The following is a 25,123-nucleotide window of genomic DNA, read 5'->3' on the forward strand; positions in this document are numbered from 1 at the left end:
TTCCTGAGTTTCTAAGTTCCAAAGTTCCTAAGTTTCTAAGTGCCTAAGTTCCTAAGTTCCTAAATTTCTAAATTCCTAAGATTCGATGTTCCTATGTTTCCAACTTTCTAAATCCCAAAGTTCCTATATTTCTAAGTTCCCAAGTTCCTATATTTCTAAATTCCTAAGTTCCTAAGCTTCAAAGTTTCTAAGTCTCTAATTCTCTAAATTCCTATTTTCCTAAAGTCTTAAAATCTGAAATTTCCTAAAGTTTCCATAGTATATTTCTGCCGAGCAATCAGCAGAAATCCGCGCATTTAGAATAAAAAGTAATTACATCAATGCCTAGCGAATCGATAATCGTTTAAGCGGCTCTGACGGAATCGATTCGAGGGTTAATTATTCCTAAGGATCAAAGAAGGAGCAATTTACTCCGCGATGGAACCATTTTAATTTCGATCGCGCTCTAGTCAGACTAGCAATCTTATTGCAATTATGATTACATTATCAGCACAGATGTTTGAACAGTGGAAAGTACGAGGGCACCCTTAAGGTTCTTTCGCATAGCGATGCTTAGAAGCCGTAGCCATAATGGAAGTTGGAACAGCGGGGAAATCGTGGTGCACTTAAGAGAAGCTTCACGGCACGTTGGAAATTCCCTTGAAAGCTTCATAAGATAGACCAATTGTCGCGGTCGTCGTGTCGCGTAGCTGGAAAACGTCCGAGAAAATGGAACACGAGCCGGAACTTTGCTCGCGAGCAATGGAACCAGCTTAATAACACGTCCGTTTCTTCCATCTGCTCGTCATTGACCGATTTTTCAGTCAGAAATCATGAGAAACTGGGTCTCCAAGATTTCACAGAATTTTGAAAAAATCTATAGGCTTAAATGGACCCCTGTCGGATATATTGAAACCCTAATTATTAATAATAAAAATAGCTAATTCTAAATTTTTTAATTTAACCTTTTAGCTTGCTACCTCGCTTTATAAACGAACGTAAAAGTAATCCATATCAATATTTATATTTTGGAACCGATTATTAATAATCTTTAATTGTAAGAAAATAACGATAATAATAAAATCGTTCGATAACGAAGGCTCGTTTTGATTTCTCGAAGAAATTTGATATCCAGTCGCGAGATAGATATTGTATATTTACATACACGGTGCAATTTCATAGCCACAGAGTTCCGAGGGATTGTTTGCGAAACACGTTCGATCGGGTCCCCGGCTCGATGTTTGCCCATGCGAAAAAAACATAAAATACGATCGAAAATGCTCTTTCGTGCAGGTAATCGACAATTTGGAAATATCGACGAGAAATAGGGCCGCGAATTGGCTGCTGCTCGTTAGCGACTTGAAAATAAAACAAAACCTAAAAAAGAGAGAAGAGGCTACAGTTGAATGGAGAGCACCGACCATCGTTCGTCCAGCGAGATGTAAATATGAACGCTGGTATTGCTGAATTTGCCATGGATGGTTTTGTTTTCGAAATAATAAACAAATAAAATTCCTGCCGTATCGCGAAACTGATTATAATTAACTCGACGAAATGTCGAATGGGTTCGATGAGAAATTTTTAACAAATTAATTAATCGAGTGATTTCATTGGGGATGATTCTTTATATTTTTGTATCATTTTATTTCAACATCTGCTGACGTTATAATCTTCTTCCTGTAATGTACTGGATAGAAAGATGGCTGTTTCTTGAAGAAAAATAAGAGAATACTGAAGCTCAAAGTTTCTTGAAACATCCAGCAGGCACAGGTGCTTAGGCGGATGTCGTTTTTCTTAAGAGGAAAATGTTCCTCGCGTCACGTTCAAGAAAGTCAGAAAATTTCGGAAGAATTGGGAAGAAGCGTACTTTATCATTTTCCTTTGGCTAACAATCGAACTTCTTACAAATCAGTTGCAGAGAGGTGATATGATAAATTTTCGGTTCTGCTTTCAGATATTACACACAGTTTTTGTTACAGTGTAACGAATGAGATAGAAAAGACAAATGATTTAATCAAGAATAAAGGATTCATCTCCAAGCATCATATTTTTCATTTTTTTTCAAATGTCATTTGTCTTGCAAATTTCACGATGTTCAGCATTTTTCATATTCCTTCCTTGTGTATACCTTTACATAAATACCTCTATACCTATTTACATCCAATTTTGCATTCAACACACGCGACATCAATCTTGGCTACTGTTGACACAGCTTAAGATTTGAAAAATCAGAATGTTTTTCCATTTTTTGATCTACATTTACATGATTATATTTTTTCAAAATTTTGAAGATTGCGTTGTTACAGTTTGTTGGAAAATAATTTTAAGATGGTCCTCTCTCTGCTTGTCTTCAGAAGAATATTATTACACTTTCTGATTGAACTTTGTCGTAAAACATCCTTTTGTTTCTCGGCGATGTCTAAAGAAATTAAAGGAAACATTTGGAGGATGCAAATGATACTGTAAATTCTTTGCACGATTCTTTCTACAGATCGAAACTTATCTTCGGTTCGTTCAGCAATTATCTAAAGTTACCTAGGTCAGAGCTTTCATTCTTATTCGCAGATATTTCGTAGCTTGAACTTTTCTCTGTACAATGATCCCAGTGGTGACCTCCTTTCGTTTATTGCTCGCATCGCAAATCGACGGAGCAGAGAGTTCGCGAAAGTTTCATTGAAACCGTCGGCCTGGCCTTTCCTCGAATACCATGCGATACGGAACGAACAATGTCCATTCTGTCTTCCAACCGGACGATAATAAATTGCAAGCTTCCAGCATCGAAATCATCCTTCCTTCTGCTTGAATAAAATCAATCCCATTCTCGTAGCTTTACTTTTACTTTGAGACGACTATTCCTATTGCCGCCGTACCAATCAACACAATAAACGTTTGTTACATTTAAATAAACACAAAAGTCCTGGAATTCTCAAAATCTTCATTTTGACAATATTCATTTTGATAATATTTAATTATTAAATATAATAAAATTTAGCATATAACTGAGAAATATGAATAATAAATAAATATCAGTTTAAATTTTCTCGCGTAAACATTTATATGCAAATGATAGAGAGAGTCTTCTCCCCTAATTGCCAGTTCCCCTCAGGATGCCTATGAGGAAGGGTAGAACTTAATAATTTTAATTTTTTGGGTGTAAATTGAATTCGTATTTTCAGCACTGAGTTGTACTTTAAATATAATACAAAAGTAAAGAAAAATTTTACAAAGAATGTTGAAACTTCCACGTATCCTTAATAGAGCATTCGTATGTTATACGACTGGTTGTCACACGTGTGCAACGTCGATCTCTAACAATAAGAGAGCGAATTTTTCTTTTCTTTTACCGTGAACTTTTCTATAAAATAAGATGGTTTTCTGCAAAAGTATTTCTTTTCTGAAGTAACATACTTTTTTAGACATCCATTACATCAGAGAGAGTAGTGTTGGAAATATTCTTCTACGAGTAGAATAGAATATATCATAGATTCCACGAAATATGAGATTATCGAAGTGTTAAGTGGAAGAGAATCTGTGCCAAATTAGTCATCGTTCGGTAGATTGTCGAGATTGCTAATTACACGATCGAAGAAGTGGAACACGTCTGTTGGTGGACATGCACCACAGAGAAAATTCAAGATCTGCAGCGTCGTTCGTATTTGCATACAATGCGGCGTGATGCATCGGACAGACAATGGCACCCAGGGCCATTTTTTTCCTTCTTTTTTTTTTCGTTCGAACGAGAACAAGGCGAGAAGGGAGGGCAGATCGGTGTGTTCGTGGTGGCGTAACGTAAATCATATCTCGGAATAGATTCGAATCCCCCATGGTGGACCACCGTAAGCGCCAGAATGGATCCAATCTGGAGGGAAATCTTATCTGAACGAAGTCACGAATGCAATTTTGCAACATAATTACTCCGCGTACCATCTCTTTTTGAACACCTTTTGATTTATGGCTGTTACAATTCTTCTTCTGACTTTATCTCTTAATGGTTCAATTAATGAACTTTTAATGCAAGAGAATAAAATATTACGTACAATGAAAAATAAAGTATTGAGATCTTACGTATTTTTTTAATCAACTATTTGAATGATATAAAATGAACTTCCGAAAACAATCAATGAAAATGTTCAATACAAATCATTGACAGCAAACAGAGTTAATTCGAAACAAGCCTCAGGTGGCAATAAATTTTCAATTCTCGATTTCCATTCGCAATCAAACAGAAGGGAGGGTTTACATTGGTGGCGATAGGGTCGGTAGATTGGGACGATGAGAATGCAGAACTGACTAATTTTTATTCCAACAAAAAGCTTAATCGACGTGTGCCGGATGGCCCAATAAAATCGCAATCAGGGGCAGGTTCGGTAATCATTGCGTTTGCGATTCGTTTGTTAAACGAATTTGGAAAGAGAATACGGGGACCAATTGTCCCGCCGTTGCTCACGTTAAATACACCGGCTAATTACCAATTAAGCGATGTACACAAAGCTTCCTGGCACGAGGCAGATGTTACAATTTCCACGATCGATTCGTTTACTTTTGTATGCGCATAAATTACCAAAGAAAAATCGTTATTCAGATATTCTTCCCTCGATCGACAACCTCGATTCCCTTTTCCTTTGCTGCCTGAAACGTGTTGAATCGACGATTCGAATGGAGTTCAGAACAAATTTCTAGAAATTGAAAATTCTTACACCATAATGCTCTTTTTTAGGTTGTTGCATATCAAAACACTGACACAATTTGACAAATAAAATTGTTTCAAAATGAATAATTATTTCTAAAAAATTTTATGATTTTATGGAATACTAATGCAAGGTATCCAAATATCTTGGAGGTTTCGAATGACCCCATATTTCTAGGATTCTGGGTGTCCAAAGAATCCAGACAATCTGGAGGATTCAACAGATCTCATAGGCTTAGAAAATTCCTAGAATCCCGGTGGTTCTGATGCTTCTGAACATCTAGGGAATTTAGCAAACAATCTCTGAGTAGATTCCATGGTTTCCAGACGAGACACAAGATTCTGAAGGATTCAAGTAGAACCACTATTTTCTACACCGACTTCTCATCAAATCTCCAAGAATATTTCTATGAAGGTTAAAATATAAATATATGTACATATCTTACTTTTGCAATTTCGAAAATGTCTATTCCAGATTCTATAACTTGGAGAACATTTTTATCGGATCTTACGGATCCAAGGATATCTGTATCCAGTGGTACGAAATTGAAAATGCAAGACTCTAAAGACGTCTACATCCGATTTTACTTCGAGGACATTCGCGTCGAATTTGACGGGTTCAAGGTAAATTTTTATCGAGTTCTACGTCTTCAAAGATATTTTTAACGCCGATATAATCGTATTGATACAAAGTTACTAATAGACTTAAAGACTTATGGTGGAAAAGTGATAATCCAATAAATTGAATGAAAATAGATTCACTAGTAAGTTTCCGTCGTAATCGTGATCGTATGATAACTGGAAACTTCCTGCGGATGCCATTAAAATTCCGATTAACACCGTGAAGAGTTTCTTGTTTAATTTAAAGGAGGCTGAGACCAGAGAATCGTTTGCGACGGCGCCAGGTCCCGATGAAACTCGTTTATGGAACGTTTACAGGATTTCACCATCTCGAAGCTTGACAGATATACATGCGTGCTGACTGCGAGTTGAAACGACGGTCTAAATCTTCCTTGGGTATTTAATTTCACGAAAGTGCGTGATCCTGGCTCTTTCAGAGGCGAGGCAGGTTGAATAGAAACAAATTTCAAGCTTTTAACAGCTCATAAATATTCATAAGTATCCTTTTGTGACTCGATGCCTTCTTATTGCAAATTGATAAAAGGAATTCCTAAATTATTCCTTTCAAACATTGGTTGTTTATGGACCAAAGATGGGCCAATTCCATCTCTAATAATTAAAGGGTTAAACCATCCCAATTATTAGAATACTTTGGGAAAAAAATAAATTTCATGTTCTATACATAATTTTTTTTTTTTAATTAATGGAGACTAATTTAAAGTAGAAAATACTAATTTTTCAAAAATCCTTAATACCAGTGTATTTGTATGACTTTGAAAAGAATAGTTTAATTATCGAATATTTTATTAAAGAAAACCAATTACGGCAAAGTTATTTTATATTCCTGAAATTACCATAGAGTTAGACATCGAAGGTAATAGGATTATTCCATTAAAAGCCATAGGAGGTTAACACAAAAGATATCCGAGCATTTCGAGTACGTGGGGGATTTTCATTTCAATGGAAGGATTACACTCGAGCCTTTGTAAATAAATAGATCAATATTCCAAACTGTTGTTGAATCATTCTTGCGCGTTCGTCCAATGAAAGTACAGGATTCCCATTAAACTGCCGGCTGGATCTCAATTAGAAACAGCGATTTCAATTCCCATCTGCAGAATATCAATTAAAAGGCAATTTTCCTGAGACGAGTTTAGTCGTTGCTTTAGCGAAAGCTCCGCTTCGATTCCGCCTTAATTACTACTGTTCCATTGCTGATTGCCTGTTGTACGAATAATGAACTCCCGAGACATATCAGAAAGGAGAGATGGCTCTTTTTCGAGATCGAATCGCATTTGTTCCGTTTCTGATCGGGAAAATATTTGCCAGCAAAGGAAGCATTTTCTTCGAGAACGTTTGTCGCTTCACTTTCAACCCAACCTTTTCTCCGCTAGAATACCGAGGATTTATATAAAAATACGATTGCCAGTTTCGCTCCGTTTGAACTCGCAAAGCGTTCTAAAAGAAGAATATTTCTTTAGCGATTGCTCATATTTTTAGATATTAATTCATTACTTTATCGAAGAATCTTATCTATTATTTTCAAAATATTTCAACATTTCTATTATTCGTCATTTCGAATTCTTAATACAAGTTTTTCTAATTAAAGAATCTCTTAGAATATAAGTAATGGACTCTTATGAAATTGCAATCATCGGCACATTGTTATGAAAAGAAACCATAGAACGCTATTTAGTCTCATCGCTATCGTAGAACGTCTTGTTCTTGCGGTAAAGGTTGCACAAGAATCGAGAGTGAACTTTTCAATCTTGAGGTAGATTCTTGGCTTCCAATCTGCTCCCAATATCAGAGGGTATTCGTCGAGCTTTTGAGTCCTGCTGGGTAAATTCCAAAGCCCCTCAATTTCGATGCGTCGAGTTTATCGAGCGGATAGAGAATCTCGTACGTGTACGTCCCATATGCGCGCGGCTGTATATGCACGCTCTTATCGCCGTCTATCGATTCACGAAAATTTCATGTCGAAATTTTCGTAATCGAGACGGTAAATTCATTTACACCTAAATAGAATGATAGAAAAAAATCTCTGAAAGGAAGACTCCTATTAACCATCAAATGGCAGACTTTGATTCGACTGTCACTGAATAGTGTTTGGACAAAAGGATTTTGAGAAAAAATTTCAAAACTGTATTCAAATATTTTTTCAATAAAGAAGTTACCCTTCTTTTCTTCTGTTTTATCAAGATATGGTGTGTCATAGGAAATACATACTCATTAGCAAAGTAATTAACTAATTAGAGAAGAGAAAAAGAAATTAAGAGAATTCTAAGGGTATTTAAATAAGAGATAGATCGAAGGAAGGAAGATCCCAGTGCAAGAAGTGTGCACAAGAATTTGGACACAGAGGAACAAACGTAATTGAGAGAGAGTACAATGAGCGTCGACGGGCTAATTTAGAAAATTAGTACGAATCAGGCTACAAAACCAGGAATCAGGGAACATTTATTTTCCCTAACAATGTCTCCCCTGTGTGTTTCTAGCTTCGTACGATTTCATTGAAGTTTCAATCAAATGCTTAAATATATTAAATAGGTATATAATTTTCTAATAAAAAATAACGAGTAAAATATTAGCTTCGACAAAATGTTTTCATTTTTACTTTCATTAAGATGAAAGTAAAGCTGAAAAATGCGGAAATTTATATTTTCTATCTGCAGTTAAATTTCATTGATTTAATTCGATCTCTAGTGAAAGATTTATAAAGGTGCTGGATCGAATTTCGCGATCTAATCTAACTTTTAGTAATGACAAGAAGTTGCTTTCAACGAATACATGACACCGAGAGAACATTGAACGTTGTAACTCTTATTGGTGAAAAGACACGTGGTTCTAATTAACTTCTTGTCCTCTCCTGGGATTTAATCCCGTGGAAGACCGTTTCATCGACCGAGTAGTAGAAAATGTTGGAACTCTGCATCATCTCTGATGAGGAACTGCTTGTGAGCAGAATTGAAGATGCTCGAAGAAAACCGCTTTGTGAAAAAACGGATCTTCACCAAATAATGTTAAATTTTCTGATTGTAATGTTTTTGTATTCTCCTATTTATACCTTAAATCTATTTAAAATTGTTTCTAATATTCCTACAGCCGCCCAGTTTTATTTTTTAGAAACTTAAATATATAATTGGTTATTCCAGAATTTGAAAGCTTGCCTTGAAATATTATTTTTTTAATTATTTAGTGTATGAAATTGAAGAAAATATACCTCTTACAAATTTGAATAGAAATAAGGTTAAAATTCATTTTGATTAATTTGAAATTCAAATGTTAAAATTTGCTTCTTGTTAGCTGGAATGTAACATGGAAATGCTATCACTTACTTATGTTTTTTTCTCTGTATTGCTGGAGTGCGTCGCTGGTGAAGCAGGTAAGGACCAACCACACGACAAAACCCACACGACACCTTCCCATTTTCACCTGAAAACAAAACCCTAAATTAGTATAATGGAATTCATTACTGGTATAGCACATATTCCTAAAATTTTAATTGCTAAGTACAATTTCTCAAAAAACTCCATTTTTGTTTATTTAATTTCATACTTTAATAAAACATTAATATAGTTTCTTTTATTAAATATCAAGCTTCAATTTGGTATATCATACTTTTCTGTCATGAAATTATCCTAGACTTCTCATGTAATCTGAACAATGAATTCAAAGAATTCTTATTATCTTATTATTTCTATTAAAAAAAAAAACAAAGAATTTTTTATTAAATCTTCCCTAGAGAAGTTAGATCTCACGAAGACAACACTTTTAGGCTACCAGAAATTTCCTTAAAATTCCCCAGAAAAATGATACGATCGATTCTGATTCGAATGATCGACAGACTGTTTAACGAAACAGCAATCGCTAGTCCCTTGGAGTAATTGATCGTCCTAATGCTTTCATGTCATTGGCAAGATTCAGCTGGCGACAGGGTGTTCAGGAATCAAAAGCGACCCTGTTCGATGAGATCCCGTGCTGTCGGCCAATTACCGGTCCCGATTGGCCGCTCATTAATGTAAAGCCTGTGCCAACCTGTCATCCGCTGTCTTGCTCTCCTGTTGTCCCGCATAAACGTGCCTTCGAGCCGCGTCTACGACGACCGAAGCGGAAAGTGCCAACGTCTTAGACACGGACCGTTCGCAAGTTCGATCGTTTAAACTAATTAACGAGCTGCTCCTCGCTCGATTGCACCGAGAAAGCGTGATTCGAACGCTTCGACCCTCGTCAAAGTCGATAGGACTAGCACTCGATAAGTCCACTCGAAACTTTGAAATACTTGTCCAACAATTCTGACTTGACCGATATCGTTTCCTTAACGTTCGATCTTGATTTTAATTTGAAAAAAAAAAAAATGAAATTTTGATAATCGTATAATTTTGGTATTTTATCATTCTAAGGATCTGAGAAATATGGCTCTGAATGATATCGTGGAAAGGGAATTAACTCGATGCAAATTCTCCGGAATCCTTCTATTGTATTTGCCAACTGAGGTGACGATAATGTTCCTATAATCACTGAAGTACTATAATAGACGCTTTAGAAGTGGGTAAATTTACTAATTAGTAGATTATGTGATTAATTCATTGGTGTGATGGAGTGTAATAAAAAACCACCATTTTGCAGCACGATATTTTTAGTTAACTTATAATATATTTTCTTTGTTATGTAAAGTTTAATTTCTAAATTAACACATTGCTAATTGATTTTATTAATTTTACAAATAATTCTAATTTTAGAAAATGAATCATCCGTCCCAATTTTACCTGAAATTTAATTTCGTAGAGGTTCGAATGGATTGGAATTTAAGGCGGTTTAACCGAAGAATACAACACTGCACTTCCGATTATGCAACACCGATAACAATTTTCTAGCGTTCACCTCTAGAGTATCGTTCACAAAATTTCCAGCGGGGTTGAAAGGCAACCTTTTCGTATCCGTAACCGGCGCTGGCTGGAATCTCGTTAATTTCGCGGATAAAGAGCCGTCGTCGCACGAACGGAACTTTCCTCTTATGCTTCGCGCCGGATCATATTCATGGAAACTGGCGCAAAGCTCTTGAATACTGTGCAAGAGCCGCGTAACCTGCCACGCTCTGGATCCGCGTGGCAAACGAAACGTTTCCCCTCGCCGTATACTCGGCGAGCTTCGAAATCCTCAAAGAAATATTTCATAGTGTATACTGGTCGTCCTGTTCCAACTATTACATGGAATATATCTTGCTTCCGTTTCCGCTGCTATCGTCTGACTGAACGGTTCAGCATTTTAGTTGAATCTGCGGCATTTAAATCCGCCAACAGCGAATTCGTTTCAAAACTATTCCGTTCGTTGAAATATTCCTTAGAATTATCAAAATTATTTCGACGAGCTATTTATCATATTTTAAGCAGATATATCATCCTTATCGTATCAATGGTAGATAAATGATTTTCAAATTTCTATTAGCCGTATTATTAAAATTTCTTTGCAAAATTCGGTATAATTATCACAGTTCTTTGAAGCTTACTTCGTAAATGATCAGATCAGATCCAAAGAATGGACGAGTCGTCCAACGTAGCCTGCATTTCTCGTCATGGCTTATCCCTTTCTTTTTCCCCGGCTATCCCGGAAAATCCTTGAACGGATAGCGTGAAAGTTTCTATTTTTCCCAAAGGAAAAACATCGTGTGCAGGTCCTCGAAAAGGATCCCCAGTTGCTCTGGAAGCTCACGTATACATTCTAAGGTGGACGAATGCACTCGAAGCGGAACAACACCTCGGAGGATCCTTCGAGGATCCATCGATCATGGTTCACGCCTGAGCAGACGTAAGACTGGCTACTTGCACGTAGCTCGTTTCACGGTTAGCCGGATTTAAAAATATATTCCCTGGCCCTTTTCATCGAGACCTGGCTCTCCTCGTCCTCTACCGAGGCGAAGCCTTGATCCGAGACGGGGATAAAAGAGGAGATCGCGTGCCGCGAAGGCAAACAGGATGCATTTCGATTTCGGGGCCGATCGATAGGTAGATATCGGTGCCGCTTCCAATTTTACTTCCGGGCTAACGTTGCATTATGAACTCCGGGAAGGAACGTTTAAATATAGAAAAGCTGAAACCGAAGAACAGCCCTGGAACGAGGAAGATTGATTCCTACAGGAAGGAAATAGAACGAAGTTGGGATGGTATTTAACTTCTTGCCCAAATATGGAAGAAGTTATGTTAAATTTGTTAGAAATGTAATATCACTTTTAATATTTTGGTGTTTCAAAATACAATAGTTTAGGAAATGTTATTTTACTTTGCATCGATTATTATTTTTATATTAAATGATGCACTCTAATACAACAGATTTTCGTCGAAGAATTAATAAATAAATAATTCTATCAGATAGCAATTTCTATTGACCCCCTTAAAGTGCCAAATATTGATAATTCAAATGACTAATTAACTTATCAATAAGAATCACGTATTTCAACTATTAACAAGAATATATTTACCAATCTTCTGAACGATATAAATTCCTGATACGATCATGGAAAATTGACAAGAAACACCAAAATCCATAAGCAAACTTGTTATTATAATACCATAATACACTTGACAAAGTCATGAACCTGAAGTATAAGCTATGAAGCCAACTTAAAGTTTCTACCCGGACACTTCAGGTGGTGTATACGATCAAAGTGCTTAAATATTTATGTTCTCCAACATCCCAAGAGTTATGCTGTTGCCTATAAGCTAAGACAGTAGAATTTGTGAAGTAGTTAAAGGGATTCGATACTTCTACCACTACAGTTTCGAAGATCTACAGGAACTTCTAAGTACTCGGCAAACATTATGTCATCTCACAAGTAATTGTAGGTGAAAGAGTATTGAACACGTATAAAACAATATTTAATTATAAAATAAACAGGATACCACGAGCTCTCTCGATACGTCTACACTTCGCAACGACTCTTTCTGCACTGACCTTACTGTTAAATATTATTTTCCCTCCTCTCCGACAATGACGTTTGATGCCATTTTGGAAAACGTAAACACAAACACACCTAAGATATTGAACTTGCTATCAGAGCGATACCCCCTGCTTCGCGCAGTTTACATAATAACATTACAGTGCTTACAAAAGGCACAATGCTTTTTTTTTCTAGTTAAATCACGTTTCATCGAAAAGCTACCAAATTTCCATTTCAATGTTCCAATTTGTCCACGCTTTTATCCATTATCACATTCACTGCGGGAACATTTTTCATTAACTTTCATATTTGGTGGCACGATTCAATTAAATCCTCTACTGGGTTCATGTATATGGATATATCGAACATAGATTCGTACAAATTTTCATAAAATCCTGTACATTTATCAATATTGGAGCAGCCTCTTTGTTATCTCGTTTGGACAGTGATTTTATCACTGGTCATGACAAAATTAAAAAATAATTATTCCCGCAGATTGAATTTTTGAAGCTAAACAAGTGAAATATTTCAAAAAACATATTTACAATGTTTTACTTTTTAAAATTATCACAGTTTCTATTTGTTCACAAATATACAGAGTTTTTCCAAACAAAACTCATATCATTCCATTTGATAAATACTGAAATTTATCAAATTAGATGAAATCAATTTACAAAACCCTCGAAGGAAATAATTCAGATTTTAAGTCTTTCCCAGAAAAAGAAACAGGATGCCGAGTTTCAGTTCCTTGCTGCAGCGTTTTCTCTACTAAGCCGATAATCTCAGGATTATCAAAGCAAGAACGTACGGTGCTTTTTGTACACGCTAGATGCACGTTCATTTCTCAAACGTTCCACGAGATAGAAGGTAAAAGACGTTGTCCGGCGAGAGAACAGAAGCCGGAAAACGTAGCAAGATTTCGTGTCAAACTGTGTACGAAACCGTTTACGTGTTTCTGTTGGAAAGTTGTAGGAAAAATGAGGAGCAGCTGTAACAAGAATAGAAGGATTTGCGAGGGAATTTCCGCCACGGTTGCCGGCCACATCCGACCAACTGATAATTAGAGCTGTTCGTCACGGAACCGGTAAGGTTGGAAAGGGTAAGGGCAAGGTTCCACAAGAAAGACCGCCGATCGAACAAACTTCCTTCCTAAGTAGCTCTCCAGAGATTAAACCGGTGGCCTTATTCACCGCCAAGATATTCACTTCCGCTTTGGCTTCAACGAACATCCGAACTTTGTTAACAATATTTATATACAGCGAATCTTGGAAAACAATAAATGGTTTTTTGTTTGTCACTGGTAAATTTGTTGCAGTTTTATGTTGATTTAGAAAGGTACACTAATTTCATCTTTTTATATAATTTTCATTTTTATATTCCAATTTTTAGATAGAAAAAATATTACAAAATGACAGAGTTATTAAAAATTTTGTAAACACTTTATGATCAAATTTTGAAACCTTTTTCTTAGATAATTATTCAATGAAAAGTTTTAATTTTTTCAAGATAAATACACGTACCCTTCACTTTAATATATGTACTTTAAATTCTGTTTAAATTCTTGTTTCATTAATACTAATTCTGGAAATACTTCTGTAATTTTGATCAATCTAATCTATAGTGAACATTAATAGAATTCAAGTAGAATCTTAGATGTTTAGTCGTGTTTGGAATATTTTCGACAGTAATTATTGTGAACGAAGGCTAACGTGACCCGAATAGTTGTACGCGTATAATACAATTAGGAAACTTTAGCCGGTGTGTAGTCGCCAAAGGTTCAAACTTTCTAAAATGATTTCATTAGCTGGCGGTACGTAAACATAACTTTGGGTACTAACGTAAGTAAAGGGAGCAACATGTTAGGGAACAACTATTCTTGGAATTGGCACGGTGCACCAATGTTTCCCCTTTAATTACTGAAATATTCATAAACTTTATTTCTTCAAGACAGATTTGTAAAATATGTTTTCTAAAAAAAAAGAAGAAAGTTAAAAGCTAATATCACTGAAAATAGACCTATTTTGCAAATAAATGAGAATTATGCAAATAAATTACTTACATTTTAAAAATGTTGTTTCTATAATTGTATTAAAATGAGTACCAGAATTAATTTAAAAAAGTAATACCTCCACATTTCACAATCTCAGACATTGAACGAACAAAATGGAACTCCAGGGAAATTATTCCTCGCGAGCTAAAAGTCGTAGGTAAATGAAAATCTAAGAAATTGCGATAAAATGTACTTGAAAAATATCCAGGAAACTCCGTTGAGCCCTTGGTCCTTCCACGAACGATGAGCCGAATAATGAAAGCAATCCGGTGGGGTCGCTGAAAATTGCTCCTGAAATTTCTGACACGATCCTCGCCAATTTATCCGCGCGCTTATGCTTCTTTACGAGCGTAATTCTCGGGAGAAACGAGTCGTCAGGAGGAATCGAAGCGTGAAAGAGTCAGCCAAGACAGACAGAGAAAAAGAGAGGAAAAAAAGAAGAAACATTCAGGGTTAATCCAGCAATATCGTAAGGTCGCAAATAAACAGAAATAAATTTTCAGGGCTACGATAGCGAGACTGTTATTAATGGCAACCTCAGAAACTCTCATTTCGCTTCTGGTCCTATCGAGCAGAGGCGAGAATTAAGAACGACGGGTGGAGGAACAAAGCCTAAGGAAGATGAAAGTTTAACCCGTCCTCTTGGCCGGAAATCGAGAGGATAAACTCGCTTGAACGTCGCAATTGCTTCCTATTGCCTGCTACAATTATTTCAAACAAGAATCAATTACACAATTAATACAACAAAAATCATGGTTAATAAAAATATCTAATTCCTCTTATAAATATGCACCAATAACGGTCATTCAATTTGCAAAATTTCATATACTAATTAACAGCAATTTTTTGTACAAATTGATCGATATTAATAAAATAAAACACTTCGAGTTACAATTTTCTCTAAAATACTTCCTGTTTATTATTATTTATACCTCCTAATTATTAAAAATTTTGCATATTCCTAATATTTTATACAGCAGATTTCACATAAATAGAATATTCCATCAAAAAAATGATTAAACACTGAATTTCCATTCCGAATTAATTTAATCTGTTCTCGATAATATGAGTGTAATAAAAATATGAACGGTACACGGGGGTTAATGGTTTAACAACTATACCCTTGGCTCATCGTTCGTGTCCTTCCAGACGATATTCGTTATTTGTTCCAGATGCCTCTTGTTCCCCGGCAAGAGGCCGTATCGACATGTACTTAAGACACCCGAGAGATGAAGGAAAGGGGATAATGGAAATCGGGGTGAAAGGTTAAAGGGAGACGATGGTAGGCAGCGAAGCGAGGTTAAGGTAAAAACAGGGGATGAAAGAAGCGTTCGACGTGGACGGGTATGCCCGATATTTTATCCATTTACTGCCCCTTTCCGCCTATAGATAGACCACGGAGTGTTTCTCGACGTGGCAGAATTCAAACATGATGTCGAAGAAAGAAATAGCCGCACTGTGTATAGACATATTTTTCTTCTGCTGTCGACATTACGGCTGACGCGTGTTTTCCGAACGAGAAATGTCCCGGGATCGTTGTTTTCTGCTTTGAACGCAAGGGAACGAGGCTGTCTATGTGTTTTCCTGGTAAAGCGTGACTTCGAATTCTTGAAAAGGTGTCAGGCTTGATTTACATTTCGAAGAATTTAATTTTTTAATCATAATTTACTTGGCGAAAAATAAAATAAAATATTGTAACTGTAACATTCGTAATCTGCCTTAAAAGCTTTCTTCGATGCATTATGGAAAATTCTTTTGCACTAAATTGTCACCAAAGGTGTTTCAATAATTCTATGGAACAGAAACGCGGCGTTATTAAGGAAATGACGGGAACAATCGGATGCTATCCAGATAGCTTCCAAGTTTCAGGAATCGTTTCAACAGTGCCCGCATGGCTTCTCGTCCAAGTTTTGATAATTGCCCGACGAACTTTGATTGAATTACATCTAATTATTCCGCCTGCGTTAATCATACGAACGTATAATTACTGACGGAAACGTTTGTTCGATTTCCGGTTATGAAATTCGCGAAACAGTTGCCCAATCAGTTGCGAGTATTAAAACGAGGTCAAATGTTTTGTGAAATACCGTTATTAATATTTTACAACCGACAGAGATGGACTAATAAATTAACGCTATTAAATAGGATTAATTTCTGTCGAATTTGAAATTTCATTACTGGCCGAACGATCTTGAACTAGTTAAGATTCGATAAGCGGAACTCAATCCCAGGGTACTTCAAAATTACACATTTTCAAAATGAAATATTTACATAGTCATTTTTATTAAATTCATGCTTCAAAGAAGGTTTTGTTTGTTGCAATTCATAATCCCCTGCTTTATATCAAGAATATTAACACAGGGTTTATGTAGTCATTTTCAATTACCTTTAAGCTTTTAATTAATATCCCATGCTATTTTTAATTACTTTTATGTCATAAAATCGGATCTGAATTTCAATGTTTTGAAATTAATTATTTGTCAAATACACGAACAAATCCTAGCTCAGTTGTAAAATTAAACATCCAGTAGCACCGCTGGACAATATTTAAAAGTAATAAAAGTCAAGACTCGTATGTTCACAGATAATCGCATTAGCACCGTTTGTATAATAGAAGTCAGCCGAGCGGGTTAGGCGTCTCACACTCTGTGTGGTGTATACGAAGCAAAACTTAATTCCAGTCATGGAAGACCGGTTAATTGTTTCCAGGTATGCCTCGAATGAAAACCACGCACTGGTATAATTGTTTCCGTGCACGTCTCGTATGGAAAGAGCAACCCTCCTCTCTACCATTGCTTGTTGGAAGCCAGTTAACCGCCTAACTATTTCCCAGCCACCTCGGTAATTTACTTTCCGAACTGGCTTTACGTTCGTTTATGCCGATTAAAATTTCACTAGCCAACGAAATTGCCCGTACGCAGAACGGATTCGAATCAGCCGTGAAGAAACACGTTCTCCTATTCCAGCACCACGTGCCTATACCCATGATAGCGGTCTTTTCTTTTGTATGCTAATCGCGACGCATTACAAATTTCATTCTCACAGCTCTCGGAGAATGTTAAAACCTTTTACCGTATCCGGTAATGGAAAAACGATCACGATTCTTAGGTATCCTGGCGATTCGTTTTGGAAGTCTATGGGAAGTACTGCAGGGGAGTAAAACGCCTCTGATGAAATTTATATTTTTCTTTCGGAAGGACCGTAGTCGTCTATAGCGTTGAGAAAAATCTATTTTGCATCCAAATTCAAAGCCACGAAATAAAATTTTATTTATATATAAAATTCAATTTTTAATGATGTCAGGCTCTAAGTTTTGTAATAGGCTGTATATGCGATTTGTTTTATTAAATCTTCAAAAATCTGATTTAAAACCTAGCAGAAAGATCAGGCTTCGTTAGAAACGCGATGGCGAACGAGTGTTGACTATAAGCCACCTGTTGATCGATGAAAATACCGATTCCACTTTCTGGTCTGTCAAGAGTTTTGGTTGGTTTTGGAACCGCGAGGAAAGCGAGTCGTGTAGGGTAACAGGGTTTCAGGCGATTCCTGGAGGATCCTCAGGGAGAGGTACGAGGCATTTAATTAACCACCTGATCGATACACCTGTCCCGGGAGCTCACCTGGACCCGGATTTCTCCAGGGGTAGCTTTATGGTAAGCGTAAGCGACCGTGCGTACGTTAGTCCGGGATTACAATCAGCCTTCCTGGATGCGGAATTTAATTAAACGTCGCGACGGTTTCTGTCGAATGTAGAGGACGGTTAGAAATGGAACGAGATCTCGAGATCTCTTCAGTTTTTCGTCGACTCTGCAACCTGCTGTTAGCTTTACCGTCCCACCCGGCTTAGTAATTAAACGGTCTGAATTATGGGACCCGGTTGACCTTAATTCGATCCGCTATATGTTGAAAGTGAAACTCTGATTTAAAGGAAAGTGTTTTTCCACCATCCTTCTAAGCGTTTTTTTTCATTTTGTGCTTTATTGTCTGATAATATAATAACTGATAAAAACAATTAACTGTTAATTATAAGTTAATGCAACTTTAACAATAATCATTCCTGTAATTCATGGAACAATTTCTTCTATTCGGTTTAATAATTAATAAATTGTCCTCTTTAATTAAAATCTTTCATCCACTTACTTTTTGAGAGACTAGTATAACTTGAACTTTTTTTAACACCCTCGAAAATGATTTTTTTTCAAGAAAATGAATGATCATCTAAGAAATTCCAGCTATTACCAACTGATTTTGTAGAACGAGTCATCGCGAAACTCTTTCTACGCAAGGAGCGTTCCTCGGAGCGTTTCTTGTGCAACTTTACCTAATCGCTGACTATGCAGCGGGAACGTTGCCTCGCGTGTGAGCGAACGCTCACGGAATGTCAGGGTTTTTGCTCGACAGGGATCACTTTCTCGTTCTCATGATATCCTCTTATGCGTCGAGTGTTACACGCTACCGCAACCTCGTTCCGTCATCGTAAAGCGGCCAACGCGCGAAAGGAAACGGTTTAACGACACTCTGATTGACGTAATATATCGACCCAATATCGAGGTAGCTATGAATTTTCTACCACGTTAACTATCACGTTAATTCTAATGAAAATTTTATCACGAATTGGTTTCATTTCTCATAAATTTGATCTGATACTTTGATACCTTTTTCTCATTATCGAAGTAAAAGAACCCAATGTTGATATAGATATGAATTTCAAATAGTAATTAATTTTTTTCAAGGTAGCAAATGAAAGGATTCAAATGGAAAATGAATAATTACAATTTCAAGAATACATATGACCGTTCTCGCTATAGCACTTAACGAATTAAATATTCTTTCATTACGGTTAAATAATTTTTGAAATACATGTAAAATATACCCTCCTACTTGTGCCTGTAATCTTTTAAAATAATTACCTCCGTACAAATAATGCTTTAAATTTCATTAAAATCATATTACATGAATACGGCAAATTTTCATCATATTTCCATGAAATATTATAATAATCATTAACTAATAAATCATATTGCACGCGGTTACATTCACTCCAGCAATGAACCTCTTAATAAAATTTTGATCAATGAAATATTCACAGTTAAGTCTAACTACAAAATAGATTTCTCTACTTCCTAGTTTCTCTCATTACGACTCCGCTAAAGTCAGTAGATAGGATCATCAAAGGTCAGACCAAATCTCCATAGAAACGAATCTTTCCTAATTATTCTTAATCACAACAATCTATATCTTTCTAATAAATCCTTCAGAATTATAATTCCTTAAAATAATCAATGAATTTTAAAAACCAATTCTACAAAAAAAAACAATCCTAAAAGAATAATACACAAAGCCGAGTACATAGAAAGCTCTATCTGTAGATGTTACCTTGATCATCGATCGCCACCGGTCCACCTTTCCAGACGATAATTAATCGGTCAGGAAGGTCTCCTCGTCTTTGTTGCAATTACTCGATCAGCAGGATCAACGACCCGGTTCGTCCTCCGAACTGGACCCTTGGGCTTCCCTCTGACGATCGTCAAGGGGAAAGTGGCGTGACTGGAGACTCGGATTCGCGTCTGTTTCGTGTCCAACGGAACAGAAAGGCACTCCTATTCTTTTCTGGTCTCCTGTTAACGCGATACCAATAACCAGCGACTCTGCGCACGTCGATCGCGGCAACGTGCTGCGTTTTGCACCTGCGTGACCACGTCAGACACCATCCACGTCTCAGTCCTCGTGGAATTATCACGCAGGCGTCTGTCATGGAATGTCCTACGTGGAAACTAACCTCGTATTCACTGATAAATTCTCTGGATCTTCGAAAATATATTCCAGAATTTCGAACACGTTCCTTTCTGTCAAAATCTATGACAAAGAGATATACTATATATACTTGTCCTTCGTTTTACGTGATACTTTTTGTACACAGTTTCAGCTTTACGTGATCGAGAAATGAAATATAACGAGAGACTCTTTCTACTCGAGAAGCGAAGAATTTTCGCATGTTCGAAGACTAGTCATACTTTTAGCGATTGACACGTCATAAATCTGTAGTCTGGTGTGTATGTGGTTGTACGGTGTCAAGTGGAGAATGTTTCCACCATGCTGGCGCCAAGAAGCCTCGGATGCACAATGATAGATAGACGGGTGCACTTTTTTCTACTTTGATTCACTTGCACCACCACTGTTCCATTGGAAATTAGAAATATATAAGCGAACGCATATTTGAACTAGAAGTTACTGCTTGCGCACGAGAGGTTCGTGGCAGAATGATACATTTGCGTTTGGGAAGACTCCGTTGATTTGTGTACTGTTTTTGCAAAGGGATTATCCCTATCTCGAGCGCGGTTCCAACTCAGCCGGCATCGACTTCGTTTATCCGCGCACGCACCGACCTTCATAAATTCAAAGCCCAGTCTTGCCGAGGTCGAAAACGACCTCGAGCCACTCTCACAATCATTTACGTAATTTATTTCCATCTATTTCCATATGGAACCGAAAACGAAATCATAGCGCATTGTAAATAGGAAACCAATACACTGGCCAGAACGTCCTGATTCATACTCTCAATACAAATCCCACATTGAATGAAAATTAACGATACTTTGTATGCACGAGTAATTGAACCGCGGCAAACTATAAACTATAGATTTTTCTTAAACTCTGTTAGGTTCTGATTAGTAAATTTAATATTAACAAAGGCTATACAATAAAATAGTCATTACATTTAATTTTGTACGTAACAGAAGTTAATTAGAGAAGTTTTATAATTAACATGGAACACGGATAATTAGAATGAATGAATATGTTATAAATCTGAAATGTTATTAATTTAAAGTTAAATATCATAATAATAGAAACTTTTTCGTCAGAGTTAATCGATGGTGGATGACTGGAAGTCGTGATAGGGGATTTCACAAAAGCCAGGACCTCGTCCCTTGAATTTGATAAAACGCTCTGTCACCGTTAGAATTCCAAGCGATTGTGGCAAAGATAAAGTGCAAAGAGAATGATAAATGAACATGGACACAAAATTACGCTGATTCAGCCAAACGAAAGGAAATTACTCTGCTGCGTTTTTGTTGTTGGAGAAAAGTTTTAATCAAAGATATCTATATTCTGTGGATAATAAACAATCCTAAATTAAAGGATTTAGTTTGCTTCAATTGAACTTAAAATGAAAAATCTAAAATTCATCATTTTTATAGGTTTAATTACTCCAGCGTTAAATAATTATTATACTTGCACAATAAGGCATTTCTTTCATCAAGAATAATAAAAATAGTACATTAGACAAATAGCATACCCTCCATTCTTAATACTTGGTACAGTCTGTACAACCATCCACGTAATCTACTTACTCAGTTAAGCAGCTTACGTGAAGAATTTAATTGTTTCGGTAATAAGAGACTTAACGTTGTTGTATTCTCAAATTACTTTCGCTCTTGTGTACCTTTAAGATCTTTGTTTAACACTTAGTTACCTAGCTTAATTCTTTCACTGAAAGAACAAACAATTTTAATAATGCTTCGAAAGAAGCAGTGAAAAAACATTAGTCCAATCAAAGACAATAATAAAGAATTACTATTTTTATAAATCGAATTAAAAATCATTAAATTTTATTTTGTCAAAAAATATACCATTGTCATTAAATTAAATTGTCTGTTCTAAATTTCTTTTTTAAAAGCTTACAAACACAGAGAAATGATTTTTTCTAAATGGAATCAACACTAAGAATATGAAGTTTTAAATGTACTGGGGTCAAAATTTGGTGACATTTGAAAGTTCAAACTTATTTCTGACGATGAGTTCACTTCCAAAGTACTCTATTCCTAACTACTCTACTTTCAGTATACTTGAATTCCATTTTCAATCAACTAATTCAATATCGACGATTTCATGTTATACCGAATGCAATTCCAATGCATTCTAGGAGTCATCAATTCAGATTCACCGTAATCACCGGCTAAAATTCCAGTTACACGATTCCATCAAGATGCTCGATCGAGATAGAACGCCTGTTTCAGGGTTTGCATCGACAATTCTGCGAGATGATAGACAATATCGGTTGGTAACTAGAATTGCATACAAGCACTTTCAGTATCGATATAATGGTGCAACCTGCGCCTGCATGCAAGCTGATTCCTCGATCTGCTGTTCGCCTGTGAGTCAGAGGTGCAGCCTTTTACCTGGCCCAACGCCCACACCTCCCACCTTTACCTTCAAAAGGTTCTCTCCTACCTTCTCCCTCCACCATTCTCGTCCCTAACCAAATTACTCTGCTCTTTCGGCTATACGATATTCCGGCTGATTCTAACCTTCTAATTTATAACAGAGAGTTTTAAAATTAAAAATTTCTCCGAGGACCAACTTGATACATTATACGCTCGGTTATTCTTTCATTAAAACCTCCATTCAGAGTAAGGCGAAACTTTAAATAAACGATGAAGCTTTGAAATTGTGTCGGCTCGAAAAAATTTGATTTACATAAATTTAATCATCTCTAAATTTTTTCCAAATATACCCCAAGAGAGAATGAAAGATTCCATAAGGATATATGTCTACTTGAAAGTGAAACTCGCGGGAGAAACTGTCGAAAGTATTTCACTCAAGTGTACACCCTATTGAAAATGGCTGTCAGTCATTTAATAATGACTCAGCACGTGTTCACATGTTTCCTGTTATTTAAAAACATACGTCATACATTTATGAGTAACACCTATGCAATAGATGAAGCAAAACCATTACGCGTAGGTAAATGACTGGGCTTATCTACTTTCGAAACGAATACAGTTTCCCGAAGTATTATTCATCGCTACACTGGTGTTCCACTTGGGAGATTAAATTTACATAAAGTCTGGCTACTCGCTTGGTAATTTAGTAACTAACTTGCAACTCTGTAAGATGATCCTCGTTTCACTAAATATATCCCATTTTGGAATATTTGTAACTAGTTCAAATTACAAAGGAAAGATTTCTACCTTAACTTTAGAAATTCTAGTATATTTTATTATCATAACAAATTTATTTTTAATTAAATCACAAATTCAATGTTCCAAATACTCACTGTTATAATAAACTATAAAAAATGTAAATAAATAAATAGATATTTATTATTGTCTGAATCCATTCCCAAAATTCATACGTTAAATTTATTAATCATACGCACTTTAATAATGATATGGAAATAATCATTTCATGTCCAATTTAAGGTCAACCTTTGAACGTCACTGAGTAGGTCAACCATAAGTCAGGCCAACGAAACATGTACGACGGATACTCGCGTTTTTCAAATGATTTTCTAAGGGATTAAACTCAACGAAGACTCCACCATCCAGAAACGAATCCATCAGACACATACACCAAGCTACTGATTGTTGGAAAGTCAACCGAGTACCGGGTACTCTTGCACGTGGACGCAGAGTCTGGATGATTTCCACGATTCCCGGCTACCAGGAGACCAGAACTACCAGTTGCCCAACCGCGAAACGTGTCAATGTTCTCGGAACGTGTTTCTGTTAGCGCGACGCGATAGCCAGACGAAGATAAGACGAGCGATCGTTGCGCGTGAGCAGGTAAAGGAGCCTCGGATTTCCTTTTCAGGTGAATTCCACGAGCGTGGGTGAACAGGATAGCAGAGAAGCAAGGATGTCGTACCTGGCAAGGTGTAAGGTCAACAGTTTGCGTCCCCACCCTTCTTGGCCTCCTACCCCCCTTCATTCCTTCCTTCTTTCCTACCTTTCTTCATTCTCCTCTTGCTAATGTTCCACGATCATGGTAGGGGTAAACCACACGGCAAGGTAACAGGTTAACAACAAACCGTTGGACGTCGACCGACTGTTACCTACCTGGTGATTTGTTATCTTTAAGGGTTGCCAATTTGAAGTTCTCACCAACTACAATTGGCACAACTCGTATGCCATTGAATAACACATACGCTACTCTCTATAAGTCATGGGACACTATAGAACTACTCTATGCAAAACGACCTCGTTTGAATTTGAACAAAATTTTATAAATAATCAATTTTTCTGAACCAATCTATCAACAATGTGAAAATTTAATTTTTGATATTTCATTGATGTTTTAATTTCTACCTAATCTGACCTGTTTCAGAAACTTACTAAAAGTAAAATTTGTTGATATTTGAAATTTTCAGTCCTGTCTCCATATTTTATGTAGAATTTTCAGCAAATTGATATAATTATAAGTTTCAACTATATAAAGTTGAACTGTCTTTTGTGCCATCAAATTGCATCAAACCTTCCATGATTCAAAATCAGCAATTTAATATGTAACAAATGTTTGTAGATCAGATTGAATGCTCGTTTTTATTATCTTCCATGTCTCAATTTGTCATTCCATTTGTTCATAGGTTTGATTAGATTTATCGATTATTATTGACGGTGTTGGATGATTGTAGAAGTAAAATACAGAAAAATGTACGTGTAAATGTGTATTCCTCTCCGTTCGTTACGTAAATAATACACTGCCTATTGATTTCCTGTCAATGAACCCGTCCTCGCTCAGCAACGATATCGACGAACATGATAGAAACAGGAATTTTGACAGGGTACCATCGTCTCGATGTCTATCTACTTTTCACTCTTTTTTCCTATCTAGGATAAACGAAATCAGCGTTTCTATATTTTTTCGTGATTCCTAGTGAAGCACCGAATCGAAAAAAATCTGCTACACATCGTTCATTTAGGCATCAAAGAGATTGATAATCAAAAAATTCTCTCTAATTTATTGAAAATATTGATAGAAGAACATTCTGAAGATCCTGACGAATATTATTATTTTTATTTCTTTTATATATATATATTGTTACTTTCTGTAAAGCTGCTAGACTACA

The 25,123-nt window shown here is 36.3% G+C and overlaps 1 protein-coding gene across 3 annotated transcripts in view; it reads right to left on the minus strand.

The window, feature by feature from the left end:
• Positions 1 to 25,123, minus strand: part of LOC117611482 (uncharacterized) — an 89,322-nt gene that overhangs the window by 45,941 nt on the left and 18,258 nt on the right. For 2 of the 3 annotated variants that reach the window (XM_034339502.2, XM_034339482.2), the window contains one exon: positions 8,626 to 8,722. In XM_034339502.2, coding sequence (XP_034195393.1) covers positions 8,626 to 8,722 — 97 coding nt within the window. Of the gene's footprint in view, positions 1 to 8,625; positions 8,723 to 19,650; positions 19,675 to 25,123 lie in introns of those variants that run through there. The other variant, XM_034339456.2, reaches the window with a different exon arrangement.

The sequence above is a fragment of the Osmia lignaria genome, chromosome 9, assembly GCF_051020975.1.
Source record: "Osmia lignaria lignaria isolate PbOS001 chromosome 9, iyOsmLign1, whole genome shotgun sequence".
Classification (NCBI taxonomy): domain Eukaryota; kingdom Metazoa; phylum Arthropoda; class Insecta; order Hymenoptera; family Megachilidae; genus Osmia; species Osmia lignaria.